This window comes from Rhagoletis pomonella, unplaced genomic scaffold, assembly GCF_013731165.1.
Source record: "Rhagoletis pomonella isolate Grant_MI unplaced genomic scaffold, Rhpom_1.0 Rhpom_scaffold_00011, whole genome shotgun sequence".
Taxonomy (NCBI): domain Eukaryota; kingdom Metazoa; phylum Arthropoda; class Insecta; order Diptera; family Tephritidae; genus Rhagoletis; species Rhagoletis pomonella.
Genome location: NW_023458565.1, coordinates 27,969,908 through 27,990,163, shown reverse-complemented (window position 1 = coordinate 27,990,163; position 20,256 = coordinate 27,969,908). Strand labels below are relative to the sequence as shown.

General features: G+C 44.3%; 2 protein-coding genes across 2 annotated transcripts in view; one reads left to right on the top strand and one right to left on the bottom strand.

Moving 5' to 3' along the window:
- Positions 1-11,309, top strand: part of LOC118746953 (laminin subunit alpha-like) — a gene marked incomplete at its 5' end in the record, with an annotated part of 13,241 nt that extends 1,932 nt beyond the window's left edge. Inside the window, 9 exons of the mRNA XM_036480947.1 lie at positions 531-803; positions 880-1,732; positions 1,897-2,163; positions 2,230-2,620; positions 2,691-2,974; positions 3,150-3,375; positions 3,459-9,055; positions 9,137-9,354; positions 9,424-11,309. Coding sequence (XP_036336840.1) covers positions 531-803; positions 880-1,732; positions 1,897-2,163; positions 2,230-2,620; positions 2,691-2,974; positions 3,150-3,375; positions 3,459-9,055; positions 9,137-9,354; positions 9,424-10,967 — 9,653 coding nt within the window. The remainder of the gene's footprint in view (positions 1-530; positions 804-879; positions 1,733-1,896; positions 2,164-2,229; positions 2,621-2,690; positions 2,975-3,149; positions 3,376-3,458; positions 9,056-9,136; positions 9,355-9,423) is intronic.
- A 2,038-nt stretch (positions 11,310-13,347) lies between these two features.
- LOC118746909 (polycystic kidney disease and receptor for egg jelly-related protein-like) lies at positions 13,348-20,002 on the bottom strand. The gene is made up of 4 exons (XM_036480889.1): positions 19,103-20,002; positions 18,878-19,035; positions 18,609-18,822; positions 13,348-16,473 (listed from the first exon to the last, which is right to left on the bottom strand). The coding sequence occupies exons 1-4, from the start codon at positions 19,956-19,958 to the stop codon at positions 13,481-13,483; spliced, it is 4,221 nt and encodes a 1,406-aa protein (XP_036336782.1). The 5' UTR covers positions 19,959-20,002; the 3' UTR covers positions 13,348-13,480.
- Between the last annotated feature and the right edge of the window lie 254 nt (positions 20,003-20,256).

The following is a 20,256-nucleotide window of genomic DNA, read 5'->3' as shown; positions in this document are numbered from 1 at the left end:
AAGATAAAGATAAAGATAAAGATAAAGATAAAGATAAAGATAAAGATAAAGATAAAGATAAAGATAAAGATAAAGATAAAGATAAAGATAAAGATAAAGATAAAGATAAAGATAAAGATAAAGATAAAGATAAAGATAAAGATAAAGGAAAACAGAATAACAGAAATATAAATAGAACGAACGGGTGTAGAGATAGGGATCTACGCGGCCTAAACTGAAATAACCCGTGGTGATTTCTTTTTTATGTAGGTGGCTACAAAACCAAGTTGGGGTGTTGTCATTGGTAGTAGCGATACTACTAAGCCCCACCTGAAACCGTTAGTCTCAACTAATACGGTAAGAAAGTGCTGCTTCGACGGGGTTGTACCAGAGATAAAGAGGTGTTAGCTGAGTGGGTTTGAGTGGATCGACCAAGAACTGCGGCTTCGGCGGCCTAACCCCGTCTTGCTATTGCTATTATGAAAAAGAACATTTTTAATTCCATTCTTACTAAGTAAATATTTAATTCCACTGCATCCATTTCCTTTCAGATTGCGATTGTGACATTCAGGGCACAGAATCGGAAATCTGCAATAAAGAGACAGGCCAATGTATTTGCCGCGAAGGATTTGGTGGTCCACGTTGTGACATATGCCTACCTGGTTACTATGATTATCCGGCCTGCAAGCATTGCAATTGCTCCACAGAAGGCAGCACGGCCATCACCTGCGACAACACTGGCAAATGTAACTGCCTACCCAACTTTGCCGGCAAACAATGTACACTTTGCAGCGCTGGCTATTACAGTTACCCACAATGCTTGCGTAAGTATTTTAAAAACTTGATTTCACTTATAAAAAAAAAATGTATGAAAACCTCTGCTACATACTCGCCCTTTAGCTTGCAACTGCGACGTGCACGGATCTGAAGGTGTAACCTGTAATGCGGATGGACAGTGTTCGTGCTACCCCAATTTCGGCGGCAAACTTTGCGACTCCTGTAAGGAGGGTTTCTATAACTTCCCCAGCTGTGAAGACTGCAATTGTGATCCGGCTGGTGTTATTGACAAGTTTGCTGGCTGCGGCTCAGTGCCAATAGGCGAATTGTGTCAGTGCAAGGAACGCGTTACGGGCCGTATTTGTAACGAATGTAAACCGTTGTACTGGAATTTGACTATCAGCAATCCAGATGGCTGCGAAGTGTGTGACTGTTGGACGGATGGTACAATTGCCGCCTTGGACACGTGCCTATCGAAGTCGGGACAATGTACGTGCAAGCCTCATACACAGGGACGCACTTGTAGAGAGTGCAAAGATGGTACTTACGATCTGGATGGCTCATCGCTGTTCGGTTGCAAGGACTGCAGTTGTGATGTGGGCGGTGCGGAACGTAGGGAATGCGATAAATTGACTGGACAGTGTAAGTGTCATCCGCGTGTGACTGGACGAGGTTGCACGCAGCCGCTGACAACTCACTACTTCCCCACGCTGCATCAATTCCAATATGAATACGAAGAAGGCTCACAGCCGTCGGGTGCACAAGTGCGCTATCAATACGATGAGAATGTCTTTCCCGGTTTCAGTAGCAAAGGCTATGCGGTCTTCAATGACATACAAAATGAAGTGCGTAATGAGTTTATGGTGAAGAAATCTTCACTATATCGCATCGTAATACGCTATGTAAATCAAAACCCCTTCAATGTGACTGCCAGTATACTCATACAGTCGGAAAATCCAATTGAAGCCGATCAAAAGTGAGTATGAGAAATCGTAAATTTATTGATTTAAACCGAAGAGGCAGAAGGTTCGGAGTTCTGAAGAGTTGGAAGGGTTTCGAGGCTTTCGCAGATTTCTGCCATTTCGGCGGAAATTTAAAAAATTAATCTAAGCCGGAATCTAATATACTTTCTATTTCTAGTGTCAAAGTGCTGCTGCGTCCAACAACCGCCCCACAATTCGTAACTGTCTCGGGCGTAAAGGGTAATAAGCCATCACCGATTGTTTTGGATCCTGGTTCCCGCTACACTTTCACAACAAAAGCAAGCAAGAATGTTATGCTCGACTATTTCGTGCTACTGCCAGCGGCCTACTATGAAGCCTCAGTTTTGACACGCAAGATCACAAATCCTTGCGAATTGGGCAATATGGAGCTGTGTCGTCATTATAAATACGCATCCGTGGATGAGTAAATCTTTGATCGCTCCTGTACACAACCTAAAGAGAAATTAATGTAAATTTTTTAACTTTTTAGCTTCCAGCCATCCTCCACACCCTTCATTGTTGGCGCCAATGGCAAACCTACAAATCCCATCGAAGTGTACGATGATCCTGAGCATTTATCGATCATCGGTCATGTGGGTGATATACCAGTTATCAGCGATACTCAGCGCGAGCTTAGCTACATTGTCGATGTGCCGCATAGTGGACGTTATATTTTCGTAATCGATTATGTAAGCGTGCGCCAATTTGCCGAGCCATATTTCGTCAAACTGCGTTTGGGCAATAATGAGGAGGACTACGGCACTACCACCTTATATCCTTGCGTCTATTCAATGGCCTGTCGCACGCCGATCATCGATGAGAACAGTCGTGAGAAACCGTTTTACATTTCTAAGGATGATCTAAAGCCCGTTATCGTTAGTGTAAGTTGTAGCTGCGTTTTGTGGATTTGTTTGAGTGTTACAAAAACTTCATATGCCCTCTGTACTTTAGACTGACTACGACGATTTTGGCCGTGTTGCGATTATTTCCGTGACTGCCATACCAGTGGATAAATGGTCCATTGACTATATCGAACCCAGTGCTGTTTGTGTTACACACAATAACCAATGTGCCGCACCGAAATTCCGCTCGGTACCCGACTCGAAGAAAATTGAATTTGAAACTGATCACGAAGATCGCGTTGCTGAAAATAAGCCACCGTATGCTGCGTTGGATGAGCGTGTGAAGCTGGTATATTTGGATAATAAGGAAAGCACGAGCACCATTGTGATTGAGTAAGTCTAAGCCTTAGTTACCGATGTCTTATAAAACGTAATTCCTCAAAATCGAAAGAGGTGATATTCAAAAAAAAAATTGCTATTCCCTTGCACAACGCGTTATCGTGATGTTACTTTATTTACATATCGTTTGCTTTCGAAGCCAATCAATATTTTCTCTCTTAACTTGCAGCTCACAAGTAAGCGAACCGGGAAGATATGTCATTTTGGTCAAATACTACCAGCCGCATCATCCGAAATACAATGTTCTCTACACGCTGACCACAGCCAAGAATCAATATAGCGGCAAATTCGATATTAGTCATTGTCCGTCCAGTTCTGGTTGCCGTGGTGTTATACAACCTACTGGCGAAGATGAGTGGTTCGATATTGAAGACGATTTCAAATTCACTTTAACGGTAAGTTCATTTTGAATTTCAACTACAAACAAGTCAGAAAAATTGTTTGCTTCCTCGCCCGTTTTATGCCTCGCCCCGTTTAGAATACACGCCCACAAGGTGTCTGGCTTGACTACTTGGTGATCGTACCAATAAACCAGTACAATGACGATTTACTCGTTGAGGAATTGTTCGACCAGACGAAGGAGTTCATCAAAGAGTGTGGTCAAGATCACTTCCACATCACCCATAATGCCTCCGAGTTTTGTAAGAAATCGGTCTTCTCGCTAACAGCTGAGCACAATATCGGCGCGCTGCCCTGCAATTGTGACTACGAGGGTTCCATCAGCTTCGAATGCCATCCGTTTGGCGGTCAATGTCAGTGCAAACCGAATGTAATCGGTCGGCAATGTAATGCCTGCCGCACTGGTTTTTACGGCTTCCCCGAATGTAAGCCTTGCGACTGTCCCAGCACGGCCATGTGCGAACCCAATACCGGCGAATGCGTGTGCCCACCGAATGTGATGGGCGAACAGTGTGAGAAGTGCATGCCCAACACATATGGCTTCCATCAGATAATCGGCTGTGAAGACTGTAATTGCAATTATTTGGGTATTGCGAATGGCAATCAGCAGTGCGACATGTTCAACGGCTCGTGCGAGTGTCGTCAAAATATAGAAGGACGCGCTTGCGACATATGCTCGAATGGGTACTTCGACTTTCCGCGTTGTGACCGTTGTAGTTGCAATGTGGCTGGTACCATGGCGGAAATTTGTGATAAGGTCGATGGCAGTTGCTTCTGCAAAAGCAATGTTGTGGGTCGGGATTGCGATCAGTGTCAGGAGGGCACATACAATCTGCAGGATAGCAATGCGGATGGCTGCACATCTTGTTTCTGCTTTGGCAAGACCACACGCTGCGAGAGCGCCTACTTGCGGGTCTACAATGTTAGTTTGTTGAAGAAGGTTACCCTCAACTCAGCGCAGTTCAATGAGAAGGAGATTGATTTCCAAATCTGGGATATACCGCAAGAGGAACTGTTGGTGAATGAGACGACATTGAAGGCAGATTTCTCATTCCACGAAGTGAACGATGTGGAGGCCGAAGACGTTGTGTATTTCGGTGTGCTCGACTATCTACTCAATCAGAATAGCCACATATCGGCTTATGGTGGCGAACTCGCCTACACATTGTACTACACTACCGGCCCGTCTGGCAAGCCATTGCTGGCGCCTGATGTCATTTTACTCAGCAAAGATCATTTACTGGTACATCAAAGCTATGAGCAGCCCACGAGTAATCAAGCATTCACAAATCGCGTACAAATGGTTGAGTCCAACTTCCAAACACAGAATGGCAAATTGGTTACACGCGCTGAGTTCATGATGGCGCTACGTGACCTGAAGATGATCTTCATACGCGCCAATTACTATGAGCAGACCTTCATTTCGTACCTATCCAACGCATACTTGACGCTCGCCGACGAAGACGAGGAAAATTTTGGTGATTACCAATTCTTAGCGGTTGAACGCTGCCACTGTCCACCCGGCTATACAGGCTTGTCTTGCGAAGATTGCGCACCTGGTTACTATCGTGACACAAACGGTCCTTACGGTGGCTATTGTATACCGTGCGAGTGCAATGGACATGCCCAAACTTGCGACTGCGCCACAGGAATTTGCAAAGATTGCCTACACACAACGACCGGCGATCACTGCGAGCTCTGCCAGGAGGGCTACTATGGCAATGCCACTTATGGCTCACCACACGATTGCATGATTTGCGCTTGTCCATTGCCCTATGAAACTAACAATTTTGCGACGAGCTGTGAGATCTCCGAATCCGGCCATGAAATACACTGTGAATGCAAACCGGGTTACACTGGTCCACGTTGTGAGGCGTGTGCCAACGGTTTCTATGGTCAACCCGAGAAGGCTGGTGATTACTGCAAACCTTGTGAATGCTCGGGCAATATTAATCCACAGGAGCCGGGCTCGTGCGACACTATCACCGGCGAGTGCTTGCTTTGCTTGAACAACACCTTTGGCGTGGCCTGTAATTTGTGCAAGCCGGGCTTCTACGGTGATGCGGTGAATTTGAAGAATTGTCAGAGCTGTGATTGTGAAGAGTTGGGTACGCTAGAGTGCGACCCGTATGAGGGTAAATGCCACTGCCACGAGAATGTAATAGGCGACCGCTGTGATCGTTGTAAACCGGATCACTATGGTTTCGATTCGGGTTTGGGTTGTCGTGCCTGCGATTGTGGTGTGGCCTCCAACTCCACGCAATGCGATGGGCACACAGGTAAATGTGCTTGCAAGCCGGGTGTTACGGGACGCCAGTGTGATCGCTGCGCCGTAGATCATTGGAATTACACAGAAGAAGGCTGCCAGCCATGCCGCTGCAATCAAGGCTATTCGCGTGGATTTGGCTGTAACGCATTTACTGGCCAGTGCGAATGTTTGCCCGGCGTCATTGGCGATCGTTGCGATGCATGTCCCCACCGCTGGGTGTTGGTTAAGGATGAAGGCTGCTTCCAATGTGATTCGTGCCACGATGCGCTGCTGGATGTGACCGATAGTCTGCGCTATCAAATCGATCCAGTTGTGCATGAATTCCAATCGGTGGCGCTCGCATTTTTCACGAGTCAGAAGTTGAACTACTACAATGATTTGACCGATAAAATTGCGCCTGATGTCGCAAGTCTCGATCCGAAACGCATTAATTTGGATCCAGCGCGTGCTTTGGTTGCTGAATTGGAATCGGAGGCGAAGATGTATGGCAAAGCGGTTAATTTCAGCATGAGTAATGCATTGGACAGCCGTCAGGCTGCGAGTGAGTTGATAGTGAATGCAACTGATTTGCGTGAGAGGTCTAAGCTGAGCGCCTTTGAGGCACGCGATGCCATAAACTCGGTGGATGCGCTTTCCAAAAACCTGGAAACGGCGGCCAGCACGAAGATCGATAGCGCACTGGAAGAAGCGCAGCGTATACTGCAAGAACTGAGCGAGACTAAAATCGATTTGGCTGCCAATGAGAAGATACTGAACAAATCCCGAGAAGTCACAACAGAGGTGGACATACTTATTTCACCGATCAAGAATCAAAATGAGACGTTGAATGTGTTGAAGGACGATATTGGTGATTTGAGTGATAAACTTGAAGATCTCTACTATTGGAGCGGCAATGCGACAAATAATGCCTACGATGTGGAACACTTAAATGACTTGAATAAACAAGCGTTTGACAACTCGAAATTCGACACAGTTTCTGATCAACAAAAGGAGGCGGACAAAAACATAGTAGAAGCCGGAAAATTCCTCATTAACGGTGACTTGGCGCTAGTCGATATCGATAATCGTATCATGCAACTCTCCAGTGTACTCTCCGATCTAAAGGATATCAACAAGAATGTTGACGATGATTTGCCCGAAATGGAGATGGAAAATAGCGAAGTAAGCGAGTTGGCGGTACAGGCCATACGACGCGCTGACGAATTGAGCGAAAGCGCACATGATCTCACCGAGCAGTATGCCGACATGACCGCCAACGCGGAACCGGCAATTAGAGCGGCAACAGCCTATAGCGACATCGTAGATGCGGTCTCTTCAGCGCAACAGTTTACCAAGGAGGCCAAATTCGCTGCTGGTAACGCAACGGAAATCACAGATGGCATTGAAGATCGCGCCGGTCGTGCAGATAAAGACTCTGGTGAGCTGCTGCAAAAAGCGCGTGGCTCCTTGAACAAGGTGCAGAGCGAGCTGGAACCACGTTTGAATGTTTCCGCTACCAAAGTGGAGGGTATATCCAATTTAAATAAGAACACCGAGAAGCGTCTGGAACAGATTAACATCGATTTGCAAAAGTTGTCGGTCGATACGCAACGCGATCTATGGACGAATGCCAACCAGAATGCCAGCGACGCGCTGAACATAATTGACGGTGCGCTGAACGTTTTGCGGCCAGTAAGCGCGCAGACGGAGAAGGAGCTGGAGAAGGCGCGCAACATTTCGAAGGATATTGATGGCACAACCAAAGACTTGTCACAAGCTAGATCGCAGTTAGACACGGTGGAAGACACAATACCCCAGCTGAACGAATTGGCGGAAATAATCGAGCAAGAACAGGCGAATGTTGAAGAGATCGGACAGTTGTTGGGCGAAGATATTGAGAACTTGAAGCGTCAAATTGAAACTGCACGCCAGATTGCCAATGACATTAAGGTGGGCGTACGCTTCTCGCCAGGCACCGTATTGGAATTGAAGACGCCGGAGACTACACCACTCTTAGCCACCAAGACGAAGGTGTCAGCCTATTTCAAGACAGAGAAACCAAACGGCTTCCTCATGTACTTGGGTAATCACAATAGAACCTCATCGGTTGGCACTTTGCCCGCAAACAAGGACAACGAAGACTTCATGGCGCTCGAGATCGTAAATGGCTATCCGATTTTGACGATCGATGTAGGTAATGGTCCCGAACGTATCACAAGTGATAAGTATGTCGCCGACGGCAACTGGTACCAGGCGGTGGTCGATCGCACGGGCTCGAATGCGAAGTTAATCATTTATGAAGAATTGCAGGACGGCTCCGTAGCCAATCATACAAGCGAACAGCCATTGCTTGGCGCTAACAATGTGTTCAATGTCGATCGCAACAGCCGTTTGTTCGTTGGCGGTTTGCCACCGCCAGCTGACTTCACGCCACCGCACGACATACAAAGCAACGCTTTCGAAGGCGAGATCGAAGATCTCAGAATAGGCGATGAGCATGCGGGCTTGTGGAACTTTGTATTTGGTTTGGAGAATAATCAAGGCGCATTGCCGAGGAATAAATTACTCACCGAGGAGATACCACCAACAGGCTATCGCTTCAATGGCAATGGCTATGTGTCGCTAAAGGCCGCACCCTACAACTTGAAGGCACGCTCCAGCATACAGTTCAGCTTTAAGGCATCGAAAGATTCCAAAGACGGTCTGATGTTCTTCTACGGCCGCAATGATCAGTTCATGTCTGTCGAGTTGGTGAATGGTGGTGTATTCTTCCGTTACAAACTTGGTGAGCACTTGGTCTCAGCGGGCAGTGAAGATCGCTACAATGACGACAAATGGCATGTAGTGGTGGCCGAACGCGACGGCAGACGCGGCCAGCTGAAGGTCGACAATGTATTGATATCGCAGGAAGAAGCGCCAGCCGATGCCAGCGAGACAATGCAAATACCCAAACGTATCTTCTTTGGTGGCTACCCTGGCAAACGTAATCATTCGGCCGTTGTTGAGCAGAACTTCGATGGCTGCATTGATGAAGTGTCCATTTCGGGTACAAAGGTGGATTTGGGTAACAACATGCAAGCACATGGCGTCAAGCCAGGTTGTCCGAAGAAGTTCTCAACAGTTTTGGCATATCCGCCAAATGAATACGGCTTCCTGCGCAAGGCTAACGTGTCGTCGGATAATAAGCTGAATGTAAATCTTAAGTTCAAGACACGACAACGCGACGGCGTGCTCTTCTATGGCGCCAATCACGATCAGAGCGCGAATATAGGTTTGACACTGAACGATGGCTATTTGACGTTGCGCAGCATGGGCGCTGAAGTGGTATCGGACATGAAGAAGCTGAACGATGGCGAGGAGCATGTGGTGACTGTGCAACATGACGGCGATCAGTTGCGCCTGTCCATAGATGACACGGAAGATAAGCGGTGAGTGGAATTGAGTTTGGGTTGGTTGAGTAAAGAGGGTAGATACTAATTTTAGTAATATTTTTTTTTTGTGCATTATAGATTACCCTACACGCCGGAGCCATTGTATATACAAGCAGGCGATGTGTTCTTTGGCGGTTTACCGGATAATTACATACCAGTGCGTAACGCGCTTCCCACCTTGGCATACTTTGTGGGCTGCATTAGCGATGTGACAATCAACGGAGAGATCGTCAATTTCGCTGACAGCGCTGAAAAGCGCAATGGCAATATCAATAATTGTCCAACAGATATTTTAGGTAACGGGTTTCTCTACTATGGAAAGTTCTGAGCTGCGCTAAAGTTAACGCCACCTTTTTTCATTACAGCTTATGACGTTGCTGATGTGCCATTGTACTTCCCACAGGGCGCAAACGAGCTCCTGCCGGAGCCGGAGTATCCCGGTAACTTTGCCGCACCAGCTCTACCGCCATTAGCGCCATTCGCGCCCACGCAGGCGCCACCCTTAACCACAACGACATCACGTCCCGTTGAAGTTGCGACTGTAGCCAGCACTACAACAACCACAAAGCTACCGCCTACACAGAGTCCTCCCATTGTGGAAACACGTTTAGGTGAGGGCGAGGAAGTAGAACCAGAACGCGAGGGAGAAGCAGAATCAGAACCAGAAACAGAACTCGAAAAACAACCCGAGACGAAACCATTGCCACCATTACTGCCTGAGATCGGCCCCGCAAGACCCGCACTGCCACAAAATCAACCAGAAGATCCACGCTGCAAACTGCCAACGAATCCAAACTTCGATGTCGACTATAACGAAGCTGGTTATCGTTTATATTCGATGCGTGAGCAACGTCTCGAAATAGCGCCACCAACCAAGTTGCGCAAACAATATGATGTTAGCCTGCGCTTCAACACTGAAAACCCAGTTGGTTTGCTCTTCTATGCGGGCAGTAAGCAACACATCGACTTTATAGCGATCTACCTTGTGGATGGCAAATTGCATCATAAGGTGAGACTGGGACGAGATGAAGTAGAGGTTGCCAGCAAGGAAGAGGTGAATGACGGCGAATGGCATACCGTTAAAATAACGCGCAAACACCACATCGTCACGCTGTTCATCGATCAAAATGAAGTGGACTCAGCCAGCGAAAGTGTGGATGACAACTATGAGTTCAATGTACGCAACATGACACTCTTTGTGGGTGGCGTGCCAAAGCTGTGGGAGGAAGATCTCAACCGCAACATCAAGTATGTAGCTGATGAGCATCCCTTCTATAATGGTTGTCTCAAAGAGTTGCGGTTAAATGATTTACCGCTAAAGAAGGAGCCAGAAGCATACCACACAGTGCCATGCTCAACCGAGGTAGAACAGGGTTTGTTCTTCAGCAAACCGGTCGGCTTTGTGAAGCTCTTCGATCGCTTCTCTGTGGGCACTGATTTCAATATCAATTTCGACATCCGTCCACGCGAACCCGACGGTCTACTCTTCTCTGTGCACGGCAAGAATGCCTACATGATTTTGGAGTTGGTCGACAACAGTCTGGTGTTCACTGTCAAATCAGACTCTAGAAATATTGTCACAACTAATTACACGCTGCCCGATAATGGTAGCTATTGTGACGGTAAATGGCGTAATGTGCAAGCGGTGAAGTCGAAATTCGTAATAACCATTTCGGTGGATTACATAAGTACACATCCCGGTGTAGGCACAGATGGTTCAACGCTGACCAAGACAAATCGTCCACTCTTCTTGGGCGGTCATCAGGCCTTTAATAAGGCGCCAGGATTGAAGACCCGCAAAACATTCAAGGGTTGCATACGTAATGTGCAAGTGAACAAGAAGACGGTGCGTATTACACCAAAAATGATTCATGGCGATATCTGGCAAGGCGTTTGCCCATTAAATTAGTCAACTAATAAAGTGGGTGAGAATTATAAAATTGAAACGAAATTGAAAACGATGACGACCGACGGTGAAATGCTTGTAAACAATACCAATACTCTCATAGCTCGAATGCTACTCGCAAAACGGTATTGGCAGCAGCAGCACCTTTCTCTTGACTATGACGACTATAACTATTATTTTTTATTTTTCAATATATATTCAATAATTTTCTTCTCCTACAATGTTTTATTTGCGTTAAATTAAGTAAAGAAAATTTGTATTGCCATATATTTCTTATTAAACCAAAAATTGACAATAGTTTCTTTTCCAATAAAGTTTTTATGTACGCAAAAATTCTGATTTTTATTAGGCTGGGTTCGGTCAGGGGATAACTCTGAAGCAGTTACATAGGTTTGGCTGACTTATAATAACGCGATAAGACTTGAAGTTTTCATACTAATACACAGCTTCTATAGAATCCTCTTGCCAAAGCCAAGGTACATATGTACATATATAATATGGAATTGGGTATTATCTGCTTCCACTTTTCGACAACTCTTACAAGTTGTCGGTCGTTTTAATACAAAAGAACCGGAACTAACACCAATTATGTGTTCTCTTTGCGATCGGTAGGTGATATGCCAAGTATCGATACTTTTGTCTGCAGAGCAATAAGGAATTCGATATTGACGAAGTCAAAGGGAAAAGTGTGTGGATGAAGTATTGATGTAGGCAAGTATAGACCAGTTTACACTTTATTTCCTTCGGAAATAGGCTCGTCGGAAACAAATTTGTTATTGTATTATTTATGCGCGTTGCTAGATGTCAAGGCGAATCTATACAAGGTGGTGTTACCGGAGCCGATGATTTCACTGCGAATTTGTATCTTTTGTCAAATTGATGTGTTCGTGGTAATTTTGTTTTGTACTGATTGTCAATGTGCGTATAATTTCTAATTGAAATTTTTGTTTTTCTTCTGCCAACACACCACCTTGTATAAATTCGCCAGATGTTACCTTTTTGTATTAGTTTTAACTAGCATACCCAGCGAACTTCATCCTGCCCAAAATAAATTTTTTGTATTGAAACATTTTGGCCCAATATTTTCACCAACAAATTACGTATACGATTTTCAGTGGCTCATTTATTTGCTAAGGTTATGGTTTGGTGATCGTCAGAAGGCATATTGCCATTGCCATCTTAAATAACTTAGCAACAGTGTTATGTCCGTGAAGGAGTTATTGAAATGCTGTAATCATCGCACAGAAAATTAAATTCGAAGAACTTTTTCTTTGGCGGCAACATTGATCCGGTTCCCTGGACAACTCAATCCTGGTGTCCCCGAATTAAGCTTTAACGAAAAGTCATATTTGAAGATCGCATCCGTTGGGCCAATCGGAGCACAAAGGAGTTCGACTCACAAAATTTACCACCAACCAAGGCATGATGAAAAGCAGGTGTCTTTAAAATCGTTCACAATTAATAGTGGCTGAATACTACTAAAAATTCTACAGAAACAGTAACACAAAGTTTGAGAAATGCTGCAATTAAATGTCATGCGTCCCTCAAAATCTCTTTACGCTAACTTCTACAGTTCCTCGAGTGCTTTAACCTTAGAGAAGCGTGACAGCTATACAACTTAATTTCTTGACTTGGGCACTCAATGCCCAGTAAAGTATTTCGTATGAAAATTTTACGTTCTTAATAACTCACCATATAAAGTACCGTTACTTTCGTATTATGACAGATATACACCTGGAATTTTGTCAACTTATAAATAAAGGTACATTCTATATGCCAAAGAAAAAAGTGAAAAGAAACATCAAAAATGAATATGGGCCCTGCGTACCCAAGTCACGGTTCTACGGTTAATAAACTACGATTTTCGATGTTTGAACCATCATCCTAGAAGCTTACAACATTACATGCCGGTGATTTTGCCCAGCGCTGTCTGTGAGGGGAAACAACCTCGAGAGTGCGCTGGGACTCAAAAAAAATCGAGTTAAAAAGTATTTCAAGGTATTCTCTGACTAGTTTCCATCGCACCATTATCACTTTACACTTCCAGTCGACTATCTAGTACCGAACTAAGCTCACCTCTGCTTGAAATACGCTGCAGAAATCCGTGAGCATAAAATAGAAGTTTAAGGAGAGTTCCTGGCGGAACACAACTCCTGCAACTCTTCCCTTCAACTACGAAGTATCCGAGAATTATGTTTACCAGAAATCTTTGTGCGGAGAAGGATTTATTTGGGGTCATCGCTACGCATTTATCAGTTTAGTCGGATTTGAAGCCAAGCTTACTAATTAGTAAACCGTTTACGGTTTTTCCGTAAAATTTCTAATTGGTAAAATAGAGCCTTTCGCATTGGTAATGATGATACCAAAACTCATTTACATCCTTTATTTCAGAAAACTATTGGCAACCATTAATGTACAAAAAGCCTATTCACTCTTTACAAGGTATTCAACTGTTTTATATTCATTATGCATAACTAAGTTATACCACTAGAGATAAAAAAATTTTACTTGCCACATCAATCTTCTTTGATATATTCTTCAGCAGCATTTTCCCGTTCCAACTCATCGTGGTAAATGAATGCCTTAAGACCGATCTCCACAAAGAAGCAAATAATATACGAGAAAATACATAGGAAAAATATTTCCACCCAATCGTAAGCAATATTATTGTATTTATCACGTTCCTCCTCATAAGTCTTCAATGTCGTCGGACCCATATAGCAGGCAACAATGCAAATTGTTACAGCCAACTTCACCGTCCAGATGCAAGTACGCTCGAAGCGATTCAAAGTTGAATCGCCATATTTCCATGGTCCTACCAGAGCCTGAAATAGGAACCACTGTATGCAGAGACTCTCCAGCGTATCACGGAAGGCGCGTTTAAAAGATTGTGAACCTTCGCGGAAATTTGCTGCATCCAAAACTAATGGTTTCGTCGTTATCCACGCTTCAACTTCGAATGAACAGATGATTTCGTTGGCGTAATCCTCAATGACAATACGGCGACAATACCAACTGGGATAGCGGCCGGAATTGTCACGACGTATGCTGAGCAGAAGTGGCTGAGCAAGATCATCGCCTGTCAGTGGTAAGCGTAGTGTGCAAGTGGAATTGCGCACCAAGTGTGGATTCTCGGGATTTTGAAAAATTATAAATTTGCGCGTGCCTTGCGGTACAGCAAACATGAGAATAACATTTGCAGACGTAGCCGCATGCCAATGTCCGCCGGTGCTTATGTGAACATTGACGCCGAACTCTTTGTTGTAGTCTTCCTGATCGAGTAATGTAATCAGTTCACCTTTGTGATTGCGCAAAGAACGCCAGGCGCAACAGAAAAGCAGCGAAAATAGTAGGAGCAGAAAAAAGAAAGATACGACCATATAGCCATTCGTAGGTAGGCGAGTGAGCACGTGACGCGGTGTATTAGTTTCCATGGCGGCAGTGGGATGCTTCTTGCCCGCGAACGTGGACAGATGATAACAACTGCAACTCAAGTTTTCTGCATCGCTTAAGTTTAGCTTGGGTACGCAACCAGTTGTTGACCATTCAGGATCGCGTGGCTTAAAGTCCCAAACGAGACATTTCAGCATGGTAATCTCAAATTTGAATGTTTTCAGCGTGGAAATTTCATCTGCTGCCATTACGGCTAGGTAGGCCCAAACATTTCCGCCCTTGTCGTTGACTACGTGAAAGGTGTGCTTCTCCGGCACAAAATCGGCAGAGTCACGCATTTGATAGCTGCGCGGCTTGGTGCACAAATCAAGCTTGACACACAGCCGTGTGGTGGGGTCAGAAAATTTTACAATCGCGGCGGTATTCTCTGGCATTTCGATGCGGTAAATAGGCATATCTAGTGAATCCTTGACATAGCCTTCAACCAGGCTGTTGAGTGCATCAGTCGCTGGTGTACTTGCGGATAGTGACATGCGAAACTCTATGGGGTTTTCGAGAAAAGTGTCTTCTCGTAGAGGATCTGCGGCGCTGTATACGCTAAACGACACGATGCCAGTGTTGATCGGTTCCGTATCGGGGTACCACCAAAATGGGTTTCTCTCGAAGGACACCACCTGAAAGAGCAGCTGTGCGCTTTTCAGTATGCGTTCAAGTTCAGCCAGCATACCAGATGGCACTATTATCTCAATCTTTCTATTAGCAGTTTCCAATTTTAGCATATTTGTGCCCTCAATACTGAATACGTCCACCTTGACGCCGGGTTTATTTAGTATATAATGATCGTCAGTGGGCTCATGCATAATGGTGCCCGAAATGCCCACATAATGCAGACACCGAAATGATTCGAAAATAACATCCAACCAATTCTCGATGCGCGCAAGCACAGTCTCATCGAAGTCGGGTAGTGGTGCATATCTTTCGCTCAACCGATTGCCTGAGCCGCTGCTAGCCGGTTGTATGCGCACCACAGGTGGCATATCTTCCAATTTCGCCGAAAATTCTGCAATCAAATCGACTACTTCATTATTGAGTACTTCGTAAGGCGCATGCAGCAACTCTTGATACTCCCTATCAGCGATGGCATAGTGAAAGCCAACCGAAATCTTGCGAAAGAATTTGGTGAAAAGGCTCACTCGCATATTGTCGAGCGGTTGTAAAGGCGCGAGCAGATTTCTAGTTACTTTGGTCATTTGCTCAACTTGCAAAAGTGTTTCCAATTTGAGCCAACGTAGCTGGTAAAATATTATCTCGCCCATTGCCAATGTCAGCGTGCTGCGCGTGAGTACATCTGCCAGCACCATAGCGCGTTCGACATCTCCATCTTCCAAGAGTTTAGCTATATTACTATCCGATTGTGATAGCAACAGTCTCAACGCAGTCTCATCTAGCGGTACTTGCATGGGGGATACGCTGACTGACAACTGCGTCTCGGTGCAGGCGTATAGGAAATCGCATATCACAACTTTAAGGCTGTTCGTTAGCGGTAGTCGCGTGCGCATCAAACGCTCATTGGTGCGATCAAAAGTGAATGTATCGGCTATGTATTGATAAGTTATGGGCGTATTTGGATCCTCAAAATCGTCACACGTTATATGGAATTCCGTTTCATACTCCACGCCACTGCTGGGTTCTATGCTGCACTGCCCACCGTTGGGTGGCTCATTCAAGTATAGCGTTATTTTACATTTACCGCTCATCGAGTCGCTGGCAGTGGACGCTTCAACTGTAATTTCGCCACTGGCTGGTGGCATAAAGCCGATACGCCGCGCATTGCTAGGGAAGCTGCCACCGCTACTAACCGTCCATGTGATGGTGGGTCGCGCGCCGCAAGTGGGGCAGCGCACGAGCAGATGTATCTTCCGACCGGCCGCATACTTCGCCATAGCACAGTTTCGTACACATTCAATGAAGACGTAATGCCTGGGTTCATTTGTTATTTGAATGATTTGCCTTGCAACATCGCGCGACATTGTGCTGACATATGAGTTTACTTGGAATTTAAATGTGTAGGACTTGCCGAGCTGTAGCACTCCAGCAGGAATATTCAATTTGCTGGCTGTTAGATTCACGAGAAAATAAGAAAATAATTTAGTTAAGAATAAGCTCTCGAGTTAAAAACGTACTTTATAAATACATATATGTAGGTAGAACAAACTACGAGTAAATCTAGAGTGCCAGGAAATCAAGATGCGGGCCTATGTTGACGCTGTAGCCACATGTATGGAGTGCGCATTCAAAATAGATTCTTGGGCCATAAATTGTTCTCATTTTGTGAATCAGTAGAGAACTGAATTGTAAAAATAAAATGAAATTACCGAGCTTTACTGAACATAAATTCAATTTCTCGACCTCAAACATAAGTGGAGGCTGAATATTCCTAACATTTTGGAGCAAACAGGAAACGCCTCGTTGGCGCCCTATTTAAGGAAAGAAATGCTGAGAAACAAGAAAGTCTTGAAGCCAAAGATTGCGCACTGATTGAACATGGCTTCATATCTTCATATGAACCGCGTATCCAATGGCCAGCCGTCATTATAGATATCGTCGTTAAAATAACGAATTTTACAGACCAGCCGAAAGAGGCTTTCAACGTTCTACTTGATTTAGTACCAATCGATATTTTTTTTATCCAAAATTCAGCTGCTACTAGCGCTATTAGATTGCGGTATTCTGAATGGACTAAAATAGAGTTGTGGCACAGTTGCTCAATATACTTAAAGAAGGGAAAATAGTAAGTGAATAACAGGCAGGAACGAAGACTCAAAAGTGCATCATATCAGCCTGACGAAGGCCGAACACCCTGCAAGCAAGTTGCACACAGTGGGTCGTCGATGTTACCTATGCTATCTGCATGCAGGACTGCAATCAGTCCTTTAAGTGGTCGTAGCTACAACTCTGTATGGCCTTTCCAGGATATTCATACGACAGTCGGGTCTACGTAACCGCAACGACCCAAATTCACGTCTGCCTAAAATTGATTAAAATGTATTTATACCTACATTTAAAAGACCTCTCCGGAGGTTTTGGGGTCCAAGGAGTCTCAATTTGCAGTTTGTTTTTACTAAACACGGTCACGGGGGTGCGCTTTGTTGCAAAACAAAATGGTTGGAACATGAAGGAAAAGTGCAAACAATGTTTCTCAACAATGTAGCTAAGCAATGTTTCTTCATGTTCTATTGCATCAAAGGGCATAAAATCTCACCCAGCGGCCGTTTTTGCGGATTCAGATTGCCCGTACCCAAAAACTTCCAGAAAGGCTGATGTTATAAATATTTACATTTCAATTAGTTTTAATTTGTTTAAAAGCAACTCTGCGACCACAAATTTCAAATAGGAAAAAAAATTGCTTAAAATCGCCAACCTGGGAAAACTGAGAGTGGAAGAGCGAAAAGAGCTTTCTCAGAAAATTTTTCAAGAATGCCCTACTTCGGAATTTGATAGAAGAATTTATTGAAAATCAGAATTTTATTGAAAAACACCCTATCTCTGAGTTTGGTTGAAGAACGCCCCATGATAAAAATATAATAAGGTAGAACCGCTGAGAGTCACTTTTAAAATTCTTGACGTTTCCAAACAATTTAATTTTTAAATTTACTCACAAACTCACACACACATTTTCATTTTCAATCTCAAGCAACAACAATTTCGAACAATTTCAATTTTTTATTTTCACTTTTATAAGATTTTAAAATGTTGGCAAACTTCAAAAAAAGAAACAAGGCCGACACATTGAGAGAACGGTTCTACCTTATTATAATTTTATCATGGAACGCCCTATCTCAGCTGCCGATTCAAAAACGCTCTATCTCAGCACATTCTCAATGCATTTTCATTTGACAAACGGCCTTTTTGAATCAAATTGCGACATAGGGAGTTTTCCAACTAAACTCAGAAATAGTGAGGTGTTTTTCAATACAATTCTGAGGTAGGGCGTTCTTGAAAAGTTTTCTGAGACAGGGCGTTTTCGAACTGGTTGCCGAGATAGGTCGATCTTCCACTCAGCCATCGATATACCATTAAAACTGTCAGAAAAACTTGGTTTCGTGAATTCCCCAGCCGACTGTCGAACAGTGTAATCAATCAGAAAGTGTATTTGTAACTTTTTGCTAGCTACGGTCTTTTGCATTTCAGTGACGATGTTAGTTACCGCTTTTTTGCCTTAACCTTTAAAATATTTTCCCATTTTCATACCTGTTCCCATATCTTCGTGGCAGTAGCTATTGGAACTATCATCAGCTGAAGTACAACTCCATTTAAAATTCATCGTTTGCTCGACCAACGGTGACAGTGCAAAATCACGACTTTGAGAGCCATCCAAGAAGAAAGACTGACGAACGCCAACTTCACGTGTGCTTCCACCTAAAATTAGTGCCGAAACTGGCTTCGACATAACGAAGATGTAACACTATTTAAAAGCAATAGCACAGAAATAAATTTATGACATATTCAACCACACTCACCCTAACTTTCTTGTGTACAACTGTGCCGCCTTGGTGCTCGTCCACATTCACGCGAATCATATAGGATTGTGCCACCGCGCCGTGATAGTTAAACCATAATTGATAGGGCTTGACTTTCAGCTGCTTTTTGCCGCTATTACCGAATTCAAATAGCAATACTGTGAGTGAACCGAAAAAAAAGTGTAGGAAATATTTGTCAACTAAGTACATAACTAAGCGCCTCACCTGTGCCGATGCTATTGTGCACAGTCCATTCGATTTCCAAGCGTGAGTCTGACGCGCAATGTTTATGTATAATGGCATTGAAGAAATTGAAGCGCGCTATGTCTACTATTAGCGGTTCTTGCGGGTTAGCGCCATGCATGAAGCCAATATCCGGTATACATGGCACGTGCGCCGGTTGTATGATGTACAACTCGAAAAATTGGTCATACAGCTCCCTCGACTGCATATCAGCAACGCGTACTCGCACATTCAATGTACCCGCTTCCCAGAAACTCTCATAGTAGTCATGATAATAGCCAATATTATAGGGTAGACGATCGGCATGCACTAATCCAAGAGATCTAGCGACAGATCTGAGATTTCTCGAATAACGAAAAGAGCTCTCCCTATGCGTATACGATTCAAATGTGTCGATCAAACAATTATTTGTGAAGGCCTCATAAATGAAATCAGCGGTGCCCAATGTTTCGACGGTGAGCAGAAAGTTGTGTCGTTCGCCGAAAATGCCAACTGGATTGAAGAGCACATGCATTTTCGTAAACATTCTTATGCCGCGTATGCCACATTGTTGACCTCCCCAGGGACTAACGCAATTGCAAAAGAATTGTCCGAGTGCTGGCTGACAGCTTCCGCCATTCCTACATGGATTTGGCTCGCAATTATTAATAAAATCTTGGCAACGCAAACCGCTGTAGTAATTTGCTAGGCAGGAACATTGCAAGCGTTCAGCTTCGATGGTGCAAGGCCCTGCATTGTTGCAGTTGCCGATGGGGCAAAGTTTTTCACTGGCGCGTGTAAAGTGTTGTTGACAGATCAAAATTAATGTAAGCAATACAATTTGTAAAAAATATTTCATTATTAGCGCAAGTCGAGCGTACGCGTTATTCGTTTAGAAGGGCGTTACGGAAACTGAGTGAGCAAAATTTCAATGCAATTTTTTGTGCGGGCAAGCCAAATTTAAAAACAAGGCGAGTTGAATTTTTTAAGCAAAGTAAAAAGCAAAAAGGTGAAACTGTAAATTGTAGTAAATAGTATAAATTTTGTGTGTCCTTTGTCCTACACGTGCAGGTTTTTAGGGTCCCTCCCTGCGTGAAGCTCCTCCCTGCCTAAATTGTTGTGCTACTTTGAAGCTTCTTCTGATGGACAGATATTCC

Excerpts from the sequence above, each read along its gene's own strand:
- LOC118746909 (XM_036480889.1), bottom strand. The coding sequence starts at position 19,958 with ATGAAATATTTTTTACAAATTGTATTGCTTACATTAATTTTGATCTGT. Across the intron at positions 18,823-18,877 it reads TTGTACACAAGAAAGTTAGG|TGTTACATCTTCGTTATGTC; the intron begins GTGAGTGTGGTT and ends GCTTTTAAATAG. Across the intron at positions 16,474-18,608 it reads CCACGAAGATATGGGAACAG|CCAGCAAATTGAATATTCCT; the intron begins GTATGAAAATGG and ends TGAATCTAACAG.